The 21,213-nt window shown below is 45.7% G+C and overlaps 1 protein-coding gene across 1 annotated transcript in view; it reads right to left on the reverse strand.

The window, feature by feature from the left end:
• Positions 1-18,404: 18,404 nt before the first annotated feature.
• Positions 18,405-21,213, reverse strand: part of RIPK4 (receptor interacting serine/threonine kinase 4) — a 31,297-nt gene continuing 28,488 nt past the window's right edge. Inside the window, exon 8 of the mRNA XM_014056470.2 lies at positions 18,405-20,666. Within this exon, the coding sequence (XP_013911945.1) occupies positions 19,489-20,666 (1,178 nt within the window). The 3' untranslated portion in view covers positions 18,405-19,488. The remainder of the gene's footprint in view (positions 20,667-21,213) is intronic.

Consider the following 21,213-nt stretch of genomic DNA (forward strand, 5'->3'; position numbering starts at 1 on the left):
CCCAACACTTTGAATGGCCTTTTCCTGACAATCCTCTCCAGGCTGCAGTCATTCTTGCTGCTTGTGCACCTTTTCTTCCACGCTTTTCCCTGCCACATAACTTTCTATTAATGTGCTTTGATACAGCACTTTGGGAACATTCAACTTCTTTTTCAATTACCTTTTGAGGCTTTCCCTCCTTATGGAGAGTGTCAATGTTGGTTTTCTGCAAAACTGTCAGGTCAGCAGTCTTTTCCATGATTGTAATTCCTATTGAACCAGACTGAAGGACCATTTAAAGGCTCTGGAACTCTTTGCAGGTGTTGTGGCTTAATTAGCTGATTAGAGTGGGACACTTTGAGCCTAGAATATTGCACCTTTTCACAATATTCTAATTTTCTGAGATTGTGGATTTGGGGTTTTCATGAGCTGTAAGACATAATCATTACAATTATGACAAATCACAGCTTGAACTATCTTGCTTTTCATGTAATGAGTCTATCTCATATATTAGTTTTACCTTTTAAGTTGCATTACTGAAATAAATGAACTTTTGCACGATATTCTAATTTTTTGAGTTTCACCTATATATTAAAATCATCCTTAATTACTCATTAATATAATGTTAACTACCTGCATTGCCAAACATTTTGGAAGCAATAGTATCTTCCATTACTGCATCAACAAAGATCTCAGATTCAGGAGTTATCAACTAACTTTTTTTTAGCAAATACTCAACAAATTAAGAATTGGATGTTCCACACAAGTGAACATAACTTCTTTTCTTTCACCACATTAAATTAATTCTAGTTCTTAGCAGCTCCCCCAACTTACCTTATTGTATTAAATATCTCTAAGTACTTTAGGGATATAGAGGGGCTCCAGGATGGATCCCTGAACATAATTTTGAAGTCCTGGTATTTTTTCACATTAATCTGCCCATTATTCTGAATCCAAGTTCTGTATTCTTCTCTCCTGCAAAGAGAAAAAAAAGTAAGATTAAATAATTATTTGTAAATTTAAGCACCTTTATTTTATTGAAGTCAGAGACTCTAGATATCACTGAACATAACATTCTCAAAAAAAATTCACCACTGGCATGCTAACTAGAACTAATAGCAATGAACAAACTCTGAAGGACCTCAGATTTTCCTTCACACATAATTTAATATAGAATTTAACCAAAATTCAGTCTCTCTGAAGGGAAATTTTGCTACCAAAATAGATTATGGAAACATGTGAATTTAACTATTTTCCATTATTATTTCTGTTTTTATTCATAATGAGAAAAAAACATTTTAAAAAACCTTAATTGTCTTAATCTGAGACTAGTTTTTACTTGCAATTAATCACACAGAGGCTGTTACTTATTAAACACACACACACACACACACACACACACACACACACACACAGAGGGGGGAGGGAGGGAGGGAGGGAGAGGGAGAGAGAGAGAATAGGGGCAGGTTTTCAGGCTGTCTCTTCTGTGGTTAAAAAATGGCAGCACAGTTTCTCTGCCTTCTCTGATTCTGCCCAGCAACAACATACCTCTTATTTAAGGTGACCAGATTTTCAGATTGGAAAAGAGGGACGCCCTTGACCGGGGGGGGGGGGGGGGGGGCTTGATTAAAAAAATTTTTTTTTGTCAAAAGGTCACCCCAGGACACTGAAACCAGCATAAATACGAATCTGTTGCCAAACAAAATTTGGATCACGTGACCATGAGGATGCTGCAACGGTCGCTAAGTGTGAAAAATGGTCGCAACGGTCGCTAAGTGTGAAAAATGGTCATCAGTCACTTTTTTCAATGCCATTGTTACTTTGGTCACTAAATGTTTTCCCCCTCCTCGAGACTCCTCACTTCTTCCTTCATTCCTCTTGCTTATCTACCTTCACCTTATCTGTCTTCTGCTCTTTCCCTCTCTTCCTTCCTTCCTCCCTCCTTCCATCCTCTTCTTCCCTCACTCACTCCCTTCCTCCTTTTTTCTCTTCCTTCCTCCTTCCATTCTTTCAGCTTCATTTCTTTTGCCTATCTACCTTCTCTGTCTTTCTGCTCTTTCCCTGTCTTCCCCTTTCCTCCCTCCCTCCCTTCTTTCCTTTCTAGTTCCATCTTTTCTTCTTTCCTCTCTCCCTCTTTTTCTTTTTTCCTTCCTTCCTCCTTCCTCTTGCCTATCAACTTTTTTTATTTTTTTTTGTTACATAGACGACACACACCCACAACAATAAAAACAAAACAAAACAAAAAGAAAAAAACCCATCATCACATATAGCATGTCATTTGGTTACAAGTGTTTTAACATTTATCATTCTTATACATTTATTATTTCATTTAATAGGTTATAATATACAGTTTGGGTTGCTTTGTTTACCATCCCTTCCTCCTGTTATAACACCACCTTATTTTCCCTTTCTTTTCTCCCTTCCTCCCTTCTCTACTTTCTTCTTTCCTGCTCTCCTTTCCCTTCCTTCTTCCTGTACCTTTCTCCTACTCCTGCTCTTCCTCATCCACTTCCTACCCTCTCTCCTCTTCTTTCTCTCCTTTCCATCCTCCTCTCCTTACCTCTTTCTTTTCACCCTCTCTCCCTTCTCTACTTTCTTCCTTCCTCCTCTCCTTCCCCTTCCTTCTTCCCTTACCTCTCCTTTGCTCCTGCTCTTCCTCTTTCCCTTCCTACCCTCTCTCCTTCCTTTTCTCTCCCTTCCATCCTCCTTTCCTTTCCCTTTCCTTTCTCCATCCCTCCCTTCTCTACTTTCCTCCTTCCTCCTCTCCTTCCCCTTCCTTCTTCCCTTACCTTTCTCCTACTCCTGCTCTTCCTCTTCCCCTTTCTACCCTCTCTCCCCCTCTTTCTCTCCTTTCCATCCTCCTCTCCTTACCTCTTTCTTCTTTCCATCTTCCTTTCATTCTCTCCTCCTTTCTCCCTTTCTCCCAACTCCCTTTCTGGGAGTTGAAGTCCACACACTTTCAAGTCTCCAAGGTGGAGAAAGACTGATCTATCTAATTAATATAATTATTTCTCCCTCTCTTTTTCACTCTCTCTCCAGCGCACACACGCAAATGCATAGGGCAGCCCACCTCACACACAGGTAACTGCGGGCGGCTTACGTGAAGAGGACAGCCGACCACTCAACCACGCGGGGGGGGGGCAGGATTTCGCCAAGAAAAGTTAACTTTCCTGCGAAAGGGGCCGGCAGCCTCTCAACTCTTCCCGGCCGGGGAGACCTCCCCCCGGCTGCCGTTTCTCTTGCTGAGGGCGGAACGGGAGGGGGAGGAGGAGAAAGGTAAAGGGTCGACCCTGTCAAAACGCACGTTTCCCGCCTCAGCTGCTGAAGGGATCGTGCGGCCGCCACTTTACCTTTCTCCGCTGCGCCCACGCTCTCGGAGGCAGCGATCCCATTCATGAAGAGGCAGGAGGAGAGGTGGGTGCGCTGGCAGCCGCCCGCAGACAACTTCCACGCGCTTCAGGGGCTTCTGCCGGGCGACGGGAGCCCCGGAAGCGCGTGGAAGTTGTCTGCGGGCAGCTGCCGCTGCGCCCACGCTCTCGGAGGCGGCGATCCCATTCACGAAGAGGCAGGAGGAGAGGTGGGGGCGCTGGCAGCCGCCCCGCAGACAATTTCCACGCGCTTCAAAGGCTTCTGCCGGGTGGCGGGAGCCCCGGAAGCGCGTGGAAGTTGTCTGCGGGCGGCTGCCCACCTCACACACAGGTAACTGCGGGCGGCTTACGGGAAGAGGACAGCCGACCACTCAACCACGCGGGGGGGGCAGGATTTCGCCAAGAAAAGTTAACTTTCCTGCGAAAGGGGCCGGCAGCCTCTCAGCTCTTCCCGGCCGGGGAGACCTCCCCCTGGCTGCCGTTTCTCTTGCTGAGGGCAGAAGGGGAGGGGGAGGAGGAGAAAGGTAAAGGGGCGGCCCTGTCAAAACGCACGTTTCCCGCCTCAGCTCCTGAAGGGATCGTGCGGCCGCCACTTTACCTTTCTCCGCTGCGCCCACGCTCTCGGAGGCGGTGATCCCATTCACGAAGAGGCAGGAGGAGAGGTGGGTGAGCTGGCAGCCGCCCGCAGACAACTTTCACGTGCTTCAGGGGCTTCTGCCGGGTGGTGGGAGCCCCGGAAGCGCGTGGAAGTTGTCTGCGGGCAGCTGCCGCTGCGCCCACACTCTCGGAGGCGGCGATCCCATTCACGAAGAGGCAGGAGGAGAGGTGGGGGCGCTGCACGAACGGACTCCTCGCGGCCGCTCCCACGCTCTCGGAGGCGGCGATCCCATTCACGAAGAGGCAGGAGGAGAGGTGGGGGCGCTGGCAGCCGCCCGCAGACAACTTCCACGCGCTTCAGGGGCTTCTGCCGGGCGGCGGGAGCCACTGAACCGCGTGGAAGTTGTCTGCGGGTGGCAGCCCCTCCTCCTCCCTCTCCTCCTGCCGCGGCGATCCCAATTCACTCAGCCGGGGCGGGCAATTTCTGCACGAACGGATTCCTCGCGGCCGCAGGCAGGAGGAGAGGGAAGAGGAGGGGCAGCCGCCCGCAGACAACTTCCACGCGGTTCAGGGGCTTCTGCCGGGCGGCGGGACCCCCGGAAGCGAGAGGAAGCCCCGGAAGCGAGAGGCTGCCCCGGCGATCGAACCCAATCACGAACGGACGCCACCCGCAGATAACCTCCACGCGCTTCAGGGGCTTCTGCCAGGCGGCGGGACCCCCGGAAGCGAGAGGCTGCCCCGGCGATCGATCCCAATCATGAACGGACGCCGCCCGCAGATAACCTCCACGCGCTTCAGGGGCTTCTGCCGGGCGGCGGGAGCCCCGGAAGCGAGAGGCTGCCCCGGCGATCGATCCCAATCACGAACAGACGCCGCCCGCAGATAACCTCCACGCGCTTCAGGGGCTTCTGCCGGGCGGCGGGAGCCCCGGAAGCGAGAGGCTGCCCCGGCGATCGATCCCAATCACGAACGGACGCCGCCCGCAGATAACCTCCACGCGCTTCAGGGGCTTCTGCCGGGCGGCGGGAGCCCCGGAAGCGAGAGGAAGCCCCGGAAGCGAGAGGCTGCCCCGGCGATCGATCCCAATCACGAACGGACGCCGCCCGCAGATAACCTCCACGCGCTTCAGGGGCTTCTGCCGGGCGGCGGGAGCCCCTGAACCGCGTGGAACCTCTCTGCCGCGGGCGGCTGCAGCTGCCCCCACCCTCTCCTCCTGCCGCGGCGAGCGGAAAATTCGATTAGAATTAGATTACTCACCAGTCAGCGCAGCTGCAACCTCTTTCGTCTTTTGTCGAAAGGAAATGGAGACTCGCGCAGGCGTGCTGAAAATTTCCCATCCCAGCCAGCTCACTGATTGGCTGGAGTCCAGGCCAATCCAATCAGTGAGCGGCAGGCTGGGCTGGCTTAAATTTGTAGGTAGTAGGTAAAAGGCTAAAAGCACGCTTTTTTTGGCGCTCGCAGCTCCCGCCCATCAGCTGCTAGCTTGCTGGGCTGGCTCATTTGGTAGGATAGAGAACAGAACGATGAGCCAGCCCAGCAAGCTAGCAGCTGATGGGCGGGAGCTGCGAGCGCCAAAAAAAGCGTGCTTTTTAAAAAAGCGGGCGGGACGCGGGAAAATGCATTGGAAAGCGGGTGTGTCCCGCCAAAAGCGGGACGTCTGGTCACCTTACTCTTATTTCAAGATCACTCTACTGAATCAGATTATCATACATATTTGAATTGGTGCCATGAAACAGCAGGTTGGGATATGTTGCATTTACCATAAGTTATTTAAATAGTTGTCTATGTCATTGTTCTTGTTATCCTTACTATTAACGTTTTCTAATCTCAGTTCTGTGCTGTTACATTAATGTCTAAGACCACTTGGTATTTATATCCCCATTGGTGGTGCAGTAATACCGGGGATCTTGTTGCAACAGATTTTATCTGATGAAGATTGGGATGTATAGACTGCTACTTTAAGCATGTCAATAGCACAAATTGCAACTCTAATCTCAAACATTGAAATAGACTTCACGGGTTATTTTTATTCTTTGGATCACTTTCACATTAATCTAAAAACTAAACAATGGAACTTACATTGTGATCCCCTTTTGTGACCTTCTGGCAAGCAAAGTCGATAGAGAAGCCAGATTCACTTTACAACTGTGATACTAACTTAACAACTGCAATGATTCAGTTAACAACTGTGGCAAGAAAAGCCATAAAATGAGGTAAAACCTGTTTAGCAACTGTCCTGCTTAACAACAGAAAGGTTGGGCTCAATTGTGGTTGTAAGTCTAGAACTACCTATATAATGATTTAGTTCACATACAATGTAAAAGCTGTAATGGATGTTAAAAAGAAATTAGTCTTATTTTGTAGCCTTGAGGAATGCTGCCACATGGGAAAGTGCTGCAGCTGCTCCAGGAGGGGCCCTGTCTACTTATGGTGCCTGCAGTCTGGCAGCAATTCATTACAGGCAAGCTAAATTCTGGGCTGAAGTCATGCAAGTAGTCCTTGACTTACAACAGTTCATTTAGTAACAATTCAAAGTTAGTGGACTGAAAAAAGTGGCATATGACCGTTTTTCATGATCACATGATCAAAATTCAGATGCTTGGCAACTGATTCATATCTAGGGAGGAGCAGTCAGGGGAGGCAGGGGAGGCAGGGCCTCACCACTTTCATTATGAAAAAGAAAAACAAATTTAAAAGGAAAAAGGCTGAGGTAGTTGCTGCCAGAGTCACAGTGAATGACTCTGCTTAGTGCTTAACTGCAGGAGGAGGCGAGAGAACCACGTGTCTCCTTTACTCTATCTTTATGATCACTTGAGCAGAGTTAAGCAAGGGTTAAAAGGCGAAAAATTCCTTATGCAAAGGAGGCACGTGGTTCTCTCGCCTCCTCCTGCAGAGGGCACTTTTTTTAGAGGCTTTTTTAAAACAGTTAAGCAGAGTCATCCACATGGTGACTCTAACAGCAACTAACCCAGCCTGGCTTCAGCAGCTCTTGCCTTTTTCTTTTTACATTTTCACATTTTCATCATGGCAGACAAGAGGAGAGTTGAAATCCTCTGTGACACAGCTGGAAAAGGTATGTGGGTTGGAGGGAGGGGGGAGGAATTCAAAATTATTGTAATTTGTAAGTATTTAGTATTTAGTATTTTATTAATATTTATAGGCCGCCCTTTTCCCCGCGGGGACTCAGTGCGGCTTACATAAAATAGGGAGGGGGGTATAAACAATAAACATAAAACAATACATAAAAGTTAAAATAGTACTCAACATTCATTCTTCATTCGGGTGGGGACAGATTGTGATCTTATCCCCAGGCCTGACGGGATAGCCAGGTCTTGAGGGCTGTGCGGAAGGTCTGGACGGTGGTGAGGGTATGAATCTCCACGGGGAGGTCGTTCCACAGGGTCGGAGCTGCAACAGAAAAGGCCCTCCTCCGTGTAGTTGCCAGTCGGCACTGACTGGCGGATGGTATTCGGAGGAGGCCCAATCTATGTGATCTTATAGGTCGCAGGGAGGTAATTGGCAGGAGGCGGTCTCTCAAGTACGCAGATCCACTACCATGGAGGGCTTTAAAGGTGGTGAGTATCACCTTGAAGCGCACCCGGAGATCAACAGGTAGCCAGCGCAGCTCGCGGAGGATAGGTGTTATGTGGGCGAACCGAGGTGCGCCCACAATCACTCGCGCGGCCGCATTCTGGACTAGCTGAAGTCGCCGGATGCTCTTCAAGGGCAGCCCCATGTAGAGCACATTGCAGTATTCCAGCCTAGAGGTCACAAGGGCCCGAGTGACTGTTGTGAGAGCCTCCCGGTTCAGGTAGGGTCGCAACTGGCGTACCAGGTGAACCTGGGCAAATGCCCCCCTGGTCACAGCCGTCAGATGGTGGTCAAAAGTCAGCTGTGGATCCAGGAGGACTCCCAAGTTGCGAACCCTCTCTGAGGGGTATAAAATTTGACCCCCCCAGCCTGAACGATGGAACACTGGTCGAATTTTTGGGAGGGAAACACAACAGCCACTCGGTCTTCTCCGGGTTGAGTACAAGCTTGTTAGCCCTCATCCAGTCCCTAACGGCTTCAAGACCCCGGTTCACCACGTCCACCGCTTCATTGAGTTGGCACGGGGCGGACAGATACAACTGAGTATCGTCCGCGTATTGGTGGTATCTTAACCCGTGCCTCCGAATGATCTCGCCCAGCGGTTTCATATAGATGTTAAATAGTAGGGGGGATAAGACCGAACCCTGCGGCACCCCGTATGTTAGGGGCCTAGGGGTCGATCTCTGCTCCCCAACTAACACCAACTGCGACCTGTCCAAGAGGTAGGAGGAGAACCACTGCGAAACAGTGCCTCCCACCCCCACCTCTCGCAGTCGTCGCAGAAGGATACCATGGTCGATGGTATCGAAAGCCGCCGAGAGGTTAAGGAGAACCAGGATGGAGGCATGGCCTCCATCTCTGGCTCTCCAGAGATCATCGGTCAATGCGACCAAAGCGGTTTCTGTGCTGTAACCAGGTCTGAAGCCCGACTGGAAGGGGTCAAGGTAACTGGCTTCCTCCAAGGACCGTTGAAGCTGGAAGGCCACCACCTTCTCGACAACCTTCCCCACAAAGGGGAGGTTGGAGACTGGATGATAGTTGTTGAGAACAGCTGGATCCAAAGATGGCTTCTTCAGGAGGGGTCTCACCACCGCCGCTTTAAGTGCGGTGGGGAAGTGCCCCTCCCGAAGAGAGGCGGTAACAACCGCCTGGATCCAGCCTCGTGTCACCTCACTGCTGTTGGCAACCAGCCAGGAGGGACAGGGGTCCAGTACACAGGTGGAGGCACTCACAGCCCTCATGGCCTTGTCCATGTCCCCAGGGGCAACATCCTGAAACTCAACCCAGGGGCGGTCTACCAATTCATCCTCTTGTGCCTCGGCTGGAACTGCAGAGGTGGAGTCCAAATCCGACCGAAACCGAGCAACTTTGTCCGTTAAGAATTGGGCATAATCCTCAGCTCTACCCTGCAAGGGTTCCCCCGTATCCCTCCTATTCAGGAGGGAGCGGGTTATCCTAAACAGGGCGGCTGGGCGAGACTCAGCGGATGCAACCAAGGTGGCAATATGAGATCTTTTTGCTGCCCTAAGTGCCCTGATGTACTCCTTGGTGCTAGTTGTTAAAAGTGCTCGGTTCCTTTCGGACTTATCGGACCTCCACAGGTGCTCTAGGCGTCTCCTCCGGCGCTTCTTCTCCCGGAGCTCCTCGGTGAACCAAGGAGGCCTCCGGGATCCGCCGAGCCGGAGGGGCCATAGTGGCGCAATCCGGTCAAGGGACTCCGATGCTGCCGAGTGCCAGGCAGCAACCAGAGTCTCTGCCGAACTGTGGGCGAGAGTATCAGGAATAACCCCAAGCTCCGTCTGGAACCTCAGAGGGTCCATCAGTCGTCTGGGGCGGAACCACCTGGTCGGTTCCTCCTCCCTACAGTGGGGGTTTGGCCTCCGGAAGTCAAGCCTCAGTAGGCAGTGGTCTGACCACGACAGGGGTATGATCTCGTTACCCCTCAGACCAAGATCACAAGTCCACTGCTCCGAGAGGAATACGAGGTCGAGCATGTGACCCGCTGAATGGGTTGGGCCCCGAATTACCTGGGTCAAGCCCATGGCTGTCATGGAAGCCATGAACTCCTGCGCCCCATCAGAGTGTTCACCGAGCGAAGGCAAATTGAAATCCCCCAGGACCATAAGCCTGGGGAACTCAATTGCCAGCTCGGCTACTGACTCGAGGAGCGAGGAGAGGGCTGCTGCAACGCTGTTGGGAGGCAGGTACGTTAGCAGCAGACCCACTTGACCCTTGAGGTCCAACTTCACCAGCAGGGACTCACACCCGACAAGCTCCGGAGCAGGGATCCTACGAGGTGCTAAAGACTCCCGGATAACGATAGCCACACCGCCACCCCTTCTCTGGGCTCTCGGCTGGTGAAGCACCTGAAATCCGTCTGGGCACATCTCTACGAGGGGGACTCCTCCCTCCGTGCCCAGCCAGGTTTCAGTAATACATGCCAGATCTGCCCTCTCGTCTAAAATTAAGTCCCGGACGAGGGGAGCCTTGTGAACAACAGATCTGGCATTTAGCAACAACAGCCTGAGACCAGGGTCCTGATTACTCGCGCCATCTGGCCTCGGAGTGGAACTCATAGGGCCGGAAGGAGGGATCTCTGTGACGTAGCGAACCCTCCTTCCCCGGTAATGGCCAGCCCTAAAGTCCCCGCCATATCTGCCCCTCCCCATTACGACCGTAATGCTCCGGCCCACTCCCGTGGCCGTGGTCCCCCCAGCCACCCCGATGACCCCCGCATTCCCCGGCAGGTCCTCCGAAGCACACATACTCATTCACTCACCCAAGCAGTCTCCACACGATAATTAAAACACAAAATACAGCAGATAAGTCAATAAAAGTGGAACCATTCGCTCAATCACATGCGTATCCCATGCATATCCCATACAAAGGAAGAAAAAAGAAAGAAGAGAAAGAAGAGAAAAGAAAAGAAGAAAGTTGCGCAGTTACTTAAAAAGTGCAAATTCTGGGAAAGTCCAAAAGAAAGTCCAGAGTGGTTGAGGGAGGGAGAGGGCCTTCTTGCGAACTGTAAGTGCCCTCCGCTCGTCCAATAGTGGTGCTGTCTGCGGCAGCAGGTCCGAGGCGGCATCAGGCAGTGATGGGCATGGTAGATGAAGATGCAGGTGGCAGTGCAGATAAGAGGGCAGATGAAAGTACAATCCAAAAAGTCCAAAAGCCACTCTCAGGAAGGAGTCAAGTCTCACGCAGTAAAAGGCCCTGCAATGGCGGGGGCCCAGTGGGGGAGAGAATGCACTGACAGGAGAGGCCAAGCCGAGGGGAGAGGAAGGGAGGTGCAATAATAGCAGATGGAAACGACCTCCCATTCTCTCCCAGTACTGTCCCAGGCTGACCGCCTTCTCCCTGGGGCAAAAAAGATGGATAGTCCAGTGCAATTCTAAGAACTCCTCACAGTCCTCAAGGTCGGGAAGGCGCAGCTGAAAATGTCGAAAAAGCTGAGAAATGCCACCCAAAGGCATCATACGAGGGTCGCCCAAAACGGCGACCCAGCTGTTTGCTTCTTCGGGCCCCCTGGAGCTCGTTCTCCTACAGGAGCCTCTTCCCTCACCAGCCTGAGAAGAACTGCAGTGGGAGCCTGGCTGCTTTGGTGTTGGAATCCAGCTACCCGAGCCGCCGAAAAAGGGAGACTAGCATTTTCAAAAACGGCCACAGCGACCAGAGAAGCAGACGTGGAAGAGAGAATAGCAGAGGGAGGGGGGAAGTCTCTCAGCCAGCAGATGGAGGAGAGTCAAGGCTCTCTCAGGCCAGCCGGGTCGTAGAAGCACCCCCAAACATATTACCCAACGTCTCCAACTAAGTTGGGCTGCAATGCCTTCCAAACGGCACCCGGGCGGCGTCTTCAAAATGCTTCAAAGTAATTGTAATTTGTATTATTGTAATTAATTTGTTTGTGTGTGTGTGTGTGTGTGTGTGTGTTTTACCCGCCTCTGCTGGCGCACGGACTGGCACTTTATTTTTTACTTTTTAAAGCCATGCCAGTGCGGCTTTCTGCCATATAGTGGGACACATCCCGCTGTATGGCGGAAAGCTGTGCCAGCACTTTAAAACCATCTGCCACGCCACGCCATTAGAGGTGGGATGTTTAGAAGTGGCACGATCATGGCAGAGCATGGACAGCTCCCGACCCCCGCCAAGCACCTTTGCTGCAGACCCGGGTATGGTGCTGGCTGCAGGCTGGGGCAGTGGGCGGGCGGCGGCAGCGATGGTGGTGTGGATGTCAGCCTTGGTAGCGGCAGGGCACTTTCCATCGTGGGACCTTCGTCGGCCGCTGCTGCCGCTTCCTCTGCCACCGCTGCTTTCCCCTCTGTCCTAGCCGCGGCTTATGCCGCGTTTGGAGTGCTGCCCTTGGGCAAGATGCACAGTCCAGAGACCCGGTTATGGTTCTGGCTGCAGGCCAGGGCAGCGGGCAGGCGGTGGCAGCATGGATGTCAACCTCGGCAGTGGCGGGGCACTTTGCGTCGCGGGACCTTCGTCGGCCGCTGCTGCCGCTTCCTCCACCACCACCGCTTTCCCCTCTGCCCTGGCCACCGCTTATGCCATGTTCGGAATGCTGCCCTTGGGCAAGACGCAGAGCCTGGAGTCCCTGCTGGACATCGCAGTGTGGCATGTGGCGGAGAAGTGGCCCTTCCAGCGGGTGGAGGAGCAGTTCGAGTGCATCACAGAGCCCGTGCAGTGCCGCATTGTCTACTGGTCCTTCCCCTGTAGTGAGCGAGAGATCTGCATTCGGGCTCCGGTGGGTGGAAGTGGTGGAGGGAGGGTGATGCCATCATTTCTCTCTCCCCCCCTTTCCTCCTCCATGCCCCGCTTTGCTTCCCATTCCAGGGCTTCGGGTCATGGTCTCGTCGGAGTCCCTCCCTCCCTCCCGCATTCTTCAGGCAGACTCTCTTGGCTCCTTCACCTGTACGGTCGGACGCCCTCCTCTTGCTTCAAGCAGCCCAAAACCTCCCCATGAACCTTTTTTCCTCTTAAGTTTTCGTTATTCTCGTTCCCTCCGTCAGTTCCCTAAGAATACAGCCTGGCCGGGCACCTTCCTTCTCCTTGCCCCGGCCCTCCCCCTCCCGGTAGCTTCTCCTCCTTTAAATCTCTTTTTGCCCATTGTCAAGCCGCTTTCTTTCTTTTTGCCTCACCAGCCTCACCGCACGTCACTGTTCATATCTATGACGGTTGCAATGCCCTGGGGTCATGTGATCCCCTTCTGCAATCTTCTGACAAGCAAAGTCAATGGGGAAACCAGATTCACTCAATGTTATTAATTTAACATCTGCAGTGATTCACTTAACAACTATGGCAAGAAAGATCATAAAATGGGGCAAACTCACTTAACAAATGTATCACTTAACAACAGAAATTTTGGGCTCAATTGTGGTTGTAAATTGAAGATTACCTATAATTGGAGCTATAAATAGATGGATGAAAATATTTCTAGACTAACTTTAAGACATTCAGAGCATGGCTAGCAAACTGAACAGATTGGTGATAATATAGTTCATTTACTATTTCCATGCCTTTGAATGTGGAAAATAATATTTATTTGGTCTTCTATTTAACAATATGTTCTTTATAATTAGACAAATGGTAAGTAATGCTTTGGTGGGAGAATTGTCTTACTTTGAGTTATCAGTCTTCCCCACGGACCCTTTTTACAAAACCTGTAAAAACTGAGCAGCAACTCCAGTCTGGCTTCTTCTAAAGAACTTACCTTGCAGCAAATATAAAAGGAATTCATCTGCAGTTGGGGCCTTCTAAAAATCTGATGATGGGATGGATCTGAATGAAACACAGCAAACTCTATTCATGGTTCCCTGGAGAAAGAATATGATTAAATAAAATGAATATTGTAGATATGAGAAGTCCAACTGAAAAACACTCTGTCATCTTATTCTAATATAAGGGTATTATTATAATCCTAAACTTAAACTGCTTTCCAAGAATTTTTCTTTTATATTCCTTGACTTTGAAGAGGGATGTTGAAGTCTGCCTTTTGCTGCTCTCAATAATATATGGAAGTGATTTGCATATTTTTTGCAGAGGAAGGAAAAATAGAATACATTCAAAATTGCTTTAAGCCATTCTTGAATATATAAATGGTCTTTTTAGCAAACAACTTGGATTTCTTTCCTAGCAGAATTTTTAAATATTGAGAAGCTATAAAGTACACCAAATTTATACATATATAGAGGTAGTCCTTAACTTATGACTACAACTGAGCCCAAATTTATGTTGCTAAGTAAAACATTTGTTAAGTGAGTTTTGCTCCATTTTTACCACTTTTCTTGCCACATTTGTTAAGTGAATCACTGCAGTTGTTACGTTCTTAACACTGTTGCTAAATGAGTCTGGCTTTCCCATTGACTTTGCTTGTCAGGAGGTCACAAAAGATCACATGATCCCAGGAAACCGCAACCATCATAAATATGAACCAGTTGGCAAGCATCCGAGTGTGAATCACATGACCATGTGGATACTGCAGTGTTCATAAGTGAAAAAATGGTCATAGGTAACTCTTTTCAGTGACTTTGTAACTTGGAATGATCATTTAATGAACTGTTGTAAGTTGGGGACTAGCTGTATGTGGTGGTCCATGCTAGTAGCACCTGCAACAACTAGTGAAGTCATCCAATTTCTTGGCATAAAACAAGAACATCAGGCAAATTGTTGTCTGATCAACAATCATTTTTTTCTCACTCATGCTACCTTAATTCAGCCATCTTTGTTTTAGCATGGTAAACTCCCCCCCCCACCTTCAAATTAATATGGCAAATGTATTAGACTGTGTTCAGGTAAGATTTCTTTCATGTTATTGGCATTTTTTTTCTTTTTTAAAATTGTACAACTGCGGCAGGCCTTCCCTTCAAAACACAATGTGGGTGCTTCTTACTTCTTTCTGTGTATATAAATATAAAACCCAGAAGTCCACAATTTTTAAAAGAAAGTCATGGAATTAACCTGGCTAAACCTTCTTACTTAACATCAGTATTTTTTATTTTAAAACAAAATAATGATAATATAACCTGAGTAAAATAATTTATTTAGTCAGCTTAATCAGGTTAAATTAAAGCAAAGCTGAACAATTGTGCAACTTTTCCAAATGATCCAAAATCATAATCAGTAGAGAAGTAATTATTGACAATTTGTAGTGGCATAAAGTTTTGTATTTTTTTAAATGATTAAACTCCACTTAGTTGAATGTATCTATTTAACTTTCAAATCCTCAAAACACAAGAACACCCACTCCCCTCAAATATTTGCTCTCCAGCTAAGAAGGAAATAGTCTCAAGATGGTTAGTTTAGATGTCACCTAGAAAGCTGACTATTATTTTACATATATACCTTGTTTTTTAAGGTCTTTTACTCTGAAGACAGATGCAAGGTAAAAGAATGGAGATGCATGACTCACATTTTGAAAGAGGTGATGCAAAGAACTAATATTCAGTTTTATATTTTGAAATTCTGGATTTCTATGAATAATTGAGCATTGTTGTAATTATGAAGTCACACACACCAAACTCATAGAAGTGAAAAATGATAGGACATCCAGCTTTGGTTTTTTTTTAATCTTACTGTAAAAGTGTAGGAGAAGAGTTGTGTCAACAATAGCAAAAAAAAAAAAAATTGAAAGATTTCTTTTAGCTTCTTTTCCAATACACTTTATTAAAACATGTAAACTTGTGAACCACAGTTCATTAAATTCATTAAGAATGGATACAAATATGATCATGGCTCAAAATAAAGACAAAGTAACATCAGAACATCTCAATCTCTCAAATGATTTATTGCAGATCTCAGTGACAATTTTTTTTGGGGGGGGGAATGGAACTTTAGCAGCAGCATTGGTGGAGAATGAGCCTGAAATCTTTGATGCATGTGAGTTCATCCTACCAATCCCGATCCTCCATCTCTCAATTTCAATCCTACATTAGTTGAGCCAGTTTGTCTATCTGAACTGTAGATCCCAGAAAGCTTATGCCTTTAAAAAGAATGTCTAGGAGGGAAATATTGTATTAGTCAGATTCTTTACTGGAAAGAGAAACAAGAGAGGGAAGGAAAAGTGAAAGGTAAAATGTGGGGGTAGTTTAGGGAATCCATGAAATACCATAGATGGATCAACTGGAGGCAGTTTTAGTCTATGAATAATTAATTCATCAATATATAGGCAGATCTTCTTTAAGGAAAAACTCTTCTTGGGCAGGCTTTCACATTTCTGCGCTGCTGTGCTTCTCCTAAGAGATTTGCTGGTTAGGAAAAATGATAGTCTGTGAGTTCAGTCTTATTTTTCCCCTCTCGTAATCATAAAATGAACTTAGGCAGGCCAGTGAAGTTTGAAGGAATAACTACATTAACAAATATGAAATAAAACAGGTGCCCATGTCTCTACATCAATGTTTCTCAACTTCATCAATTTTAAGATGTGTGAATCTTAACTCCCAGAATTCTCCAGCCATCATGCTGGCTGAGGAATTCTGGGAGTTGAAATTAACCCATCTTGAAATTGCTAAGATTGAGAAACACTGCAGTGGTGGGATTCAATTTTTTTTACTACTGGTTCTATGGATGTGGCTTGGTGGGTGTGGTGTGACTTGTGAGTGTGGCAGGGGAAGGATACTGCAAAATCCCCATTCCCTCCCGATCAGCTAGGACCCGGGAGGCAGAGAATGGGAACGGGGCCAGTCAGAGGTGGTATTTACTGGTTCTCTGAACTACTCAAAATTTCTGCTTCCAGTTCTCCAGAACTGGTCAGAACCTGCTGAATACAACCACTGAAATACTGGTCTAGAAAAAGGGATACTCCCATGACACTGCATATCTGGATTTAAAGCATTCCTCTTTAATTTACAAACAGTTCCTTTATATACTATCAGCCTTTGCAACTCTTTTCCACTGACAGTTTTATTAAAAAGCTATGCTGATGGCTAACTTTGTTCCTACAGGTCCCAAAATGCCTGAATAAGCTTACCGTTTGAACATGCTCAGGATTTTCTGTGGCAATGAAAAAGAATGTTGATTTATTATTAACAACCCTGTAGGCAAATCTCAACTCTTTCATTCATAACCTTTCTGTTGCACAATCTGTACTCTGCAAGACAGATTTACCAGAAAAACCAGACTCATGCAAGGTTGTTTTAAAAACCAAGATACCATGTTGGAGATCTTGGTGGAGACTATAATATGCAAAGGCCACCCATTCAAAAAGCAAGATAGCAGCCAGAGATGACAAGTGAAAAAGGGAAACAGTTATTAGAGTTCTTTATGTGTACTTAAGGCTCAGGGAAGAATGAATGGGAAATATACTTTCTTTAACATGGCCCATTGCTTTTGCAGCAGCTTGTTCTAGTTAACATTAGTCCCTTTGTCCACATTTGAACTGAAAATGACAAGCATTTTCATCGAAGTATATAAAATAAAGGAACTTTTCTATCATCCCACTAAGGATGTTTCACACTTTTTGTGTTAATCTGGTTTTATGTTTTTAAAGACAAAATTTTTCTGTCTTTCCTAAACATTTCTTTATATTTAGGAATTACAACTGATTCTTTGAGCTACTTATAAGCAACTAACACAATTATGGGACATATAAACTATGTGCATTATCTCTTAAGTTAGTACTAACCTTAATCTATTACTTACATTCTGTTCCACTGCTCTTGTAACTAAAAGATTATATTGATCAATTTGGGGTCCAGTTTGATCTACCTGAGATTTTCCCCTCCCATAATGGTAAGTTTATTGGCATCAACAATGTATCATAACAACTCTGTCTGGCACCAATTGAAGCAGCAACACTCTTGCATAACATGTTTAAGCAACTGGTGACGCCATCGACCTGATGAATAAGGCAGAGTGCCCAGAAATTTCAGTCTTGGAAATTACATATGCGATGAGAATTAGGGAATAGGTCTTCACATAGGAACTTTCTACATTGGTGTATTTTTTCTACCACAACGTTCAGTGTACTCTTGGAAAATTACAAGATGTTTGTTGAAATTAAGCAGTTATTGTACTGAAATGTGAAGCACATGCCTGATATTATTAAAGATAACCTAGAAAATTTTATTCATGAGAAATTTAATCCTTCATAATTGACAGTATGGCACCATTCTTTAAACCCAATTTAAATTTTAACACCCTCTCCCCAATCCTATATACTAAGCAACAATAAAGACAAAGTATAATCTTTTTTTCAATTACCATTTTATTTAAGAGGATGTTGAAATTCAGAGTTTATTATGAGCAGTCTCCACGCAGTCTGCTGCTTTCAATAGCTAGTATTCTTGAGTAGCTAGGAAAAGATCCAAACTATCACTAGCCTGCTGACGCTTACTGGTGGCAAAATAAAACATCTTTTGTCAGAAACAGCATTCTCACATTTCCAAATCACTATTCAATCAGCTAACTGAATTCTTTTTAAACCAAAAATAAGAATCCATGTAGTTATATTGTTTCTAGTTGATTTAGAACAGCCTTCCTAATCTGATATATTCCAGGTATATTGACTATGACCAATATCATTTTATTGTGTGTATATATTGTTCTGGTCTTGGTATAAATGCCCAGTTTGGTTTAAAATGGGTGGCTATATAAATGTTTTAAATAAAATAAATCATCTCAATTGAATCATTGGCTATGCTGGTAGGTCATAATAAGAATTATAATCAAACATATTTAATTAGTGGGGCACCAGTTTTGGAAAGTGATAATTAAAGCATACAATGGGCCGTCAAGTCTCATTCTGTAAGGTGGGAATATTCTCTGGCAAAATATTTCTGGCAGGGATGTGTTGATGATGTAAGGAAACAAAAACAAAGTGATAAAACACAACTGTTCTTTAAAAATAAAGCACAACTATTTTCTCAAAAGTCATTTTACAACTTATTTTATTGGTAAAACAGATCAAATGTGAACTTCTGAAAACAATGAACACTACAAAAGGTGTATTAAAACATACCCAGACCTAAAAAGCCTCAATTTTCTTCTGTAGAAAAAAGAGCATGCAATGTCCTGAATTATATACACAGTATATTTTTATATTAGTTATTATACATTATACATCGATTTTGTAGACATTGCTATACCTGTGGTTCAGTAATTTATAGCACTTAAAAAGAAACAGACACAATCTATTCTTACATTTAATGAAATAAATTTTTCATGTGCTTATGCATACTTGTACAAATGTTATTGTACTTGTGCTATCTTCCATTAATCACATGTTGAATGTTGAAATATTATGCATATACACTGTATATATACAGAAGCTGGTACTGCATATTAGAAATGATTTTCTAATTAACACAGGGATGCTCACAATTGTTATTGTAAGCATAAGCTGATAATAACAATCATGGAAAAACTGACCATCAGAGAACTAGAAATGTGTAGTTTTGAAATAGGCGCTTACTTTTTTTTCAATAATAAAACTGGAGTTTTAATTTCTATGTGGCTTTAGGACAATTATCCCTGCAGTACTTTTTCAGGAATGCAGATACTTGTATTGATTCATGCATCTTGTAAATAGTCAAGGAAAAATCAATTAAAAAAAAACATTCGAGTGACGATTAAAGGTACCTTACCCATTGAATGTAAAGAATAATTGAAATATTAGAAACTGACTTTACACTGAAAAAAACAAGGGATAACCCTCTCTCTCTTTTTAATCTCTTCGTATCATCTTTCCAGTGAGCCAACACCCATGTTGAATTATGGGGAAAGAACATCATGTCTTCACCGAAGGCTTACTCAGCGCTCCTTTACACGGAAGTGTGAGATCGAACCCAGAACCTTATGACTCTTACTCCCTTCCCTGCTCAGTTTATTAGATAGAATTGCCACATCAAGAAGTAGCTTCTGTTAACATGGAAGTCAGACTTATATATGAAGTTTAAGCAGATACTCATGCTATGGTCATCATTAGCCTGTCCTACACTTATTAGAAAGCAAACACCTATCTCTGGCTGAGCAGCGTGATAATAGTGTTGCTCCCATTTTGTTTAGCTAACTGCAGTGGGGTCTGAAATGCAAAGTTCTGCATACTGATGCAGGCACCGTGGTTTAACAGAACTTCAGCTGTTTGTGTGTGTCCACCTTTTGCAGCAAGATGCAGAGCCACCAACCCTTCCTCGTCTGAATCATTTATATTTTCTCGGTTGACAAGGACCTTTACCACCTCATCATGTCCATTTTCAGCAGCAAGATGCAGTGCTGTTCTGTTTAAAGGACCCCTTGCCAGCATATTAGAACCTTCTTCCATCAACAGCTTGATTGTGGATAAATGGCCATTACGAGCTGCTAGGTGAAGGGCAGTACAGCCTTCTGCTGTTGTTGCTTCTATATCTGCCCCACGACTAAGAAGCAGCCTGGAAGTGCTAGTATGGCCAGTTTCAGCAGCTACATGAAGGGCAGTGTGAAAAAATGCATTTCTTATGTTGACATCTGACTGCAGTTGTACTAGTATTCGAGCAACTCTGTAATGTCCTCTCTGGGCTGCCAAATGAAGAGGGGTCCTTCCATCTACAGTCTGTGCATTCACATTGACTCCAGGCTGCTTGGCCAAAAGTTTCACAATGGGTAAGTGGCCTTGCCATGCAGCATAATGTAAAGGCACCCAATTATCCTTTCCTCTGACATCAACATAAATCCCTTTTCTCAGAAAGATGCGCACTACAGTCTCTTGACCATGTTGGCAAGCAACATGGATTGGTGCTCTTCCTTCAAAGTCCACTTCATTCAGCAAGGCATTCTTCTCAAGCAACATTCTTGTGATTAGTTCATCCCCATTTTGGGCTGCAAAATGAAGAGCTGTCCACTGATCCTCATCTTTGGCATTCACATTAATTTTCTTTGTGAGAAGCAGCTCAATAATGCTTTTGTTCTTCTTCTCTACTGCAATATGGAGGGGTGTAGAGCTTTTCCTATTCGTCAGATTGGGATTGGCATTGTTCAGAAGTAGCCACTTAACACATTCTTCTTGGCCTGATTCAATGGCCAAATGCAGAAGGCCACCATTCCCATCCAAAATGAGGTCTACATCTTGAGGCTGAAGAATCTTCATCAGTTTACTAGTGTCTCCGGATATGATTGCCTCAGCCAGCTTTCTTTTCTGGATATCAGTGGTACCAATGTCTGGAGAAACAAAAAACAAAACGTTCTATTTCAGTCTAGTTTTCATAGAAGTACAAACGGCCCAAGAGTTCCATTAGATAAAATATGACAGTTTTTTTCCAGGTACTTTCAATTGAGAAATTCTGTACTAATCCACACACGTTTTTGAACGCTGGGCCAACTTTCTATGCTTTTATCTCGCTATTCATTCTTTTTGGCTTGTTGACCTATCCTCAAATTAGTTTGCACATGGAAGAAGGCACATGCTCACCCACAGAACTAAAGTTGGTTTAGCTTTTTGATACATTCTTAAATATTTAAGTATAAGTAATATTCTAATATTTAATATTTTTCATTCAGTTGTATCCAATTCCCAGAAACTAGTGGGACAAGTCCCAGCAGTTTTCTTGGCAAGGTTTTTCAGAAGAGGTTTGCCCTTCCTTCCTTCCAAGGGCTGAGGGAAAGTGACTAACCCAAATTCACCCAGCTGGCTGTGTGCCTAAAGTAGAACTAGGAACTCATGGTCTCTAGCCTGATGCCTTAACCACCACACCAAACTGGCCCTAAA

Source organism: Thamnophis sirtalis, unplaced genomic scaffold, assembly GCF_051295495.1.
Source record: "Thamnophis sirtalis isolate CommonGarterSnake01/CBP01778 unplaced genomic scaffold, rThaSir2_p1.2 scaffold_8, whole genome shotgun sequence".
Classification (NCBI taxonomy): Eukaryota; Metazoa; Chordata; class Lepidosauria; order Squamata; family Natricidae; genus Thamnophis; species Thamnophis sirtalis.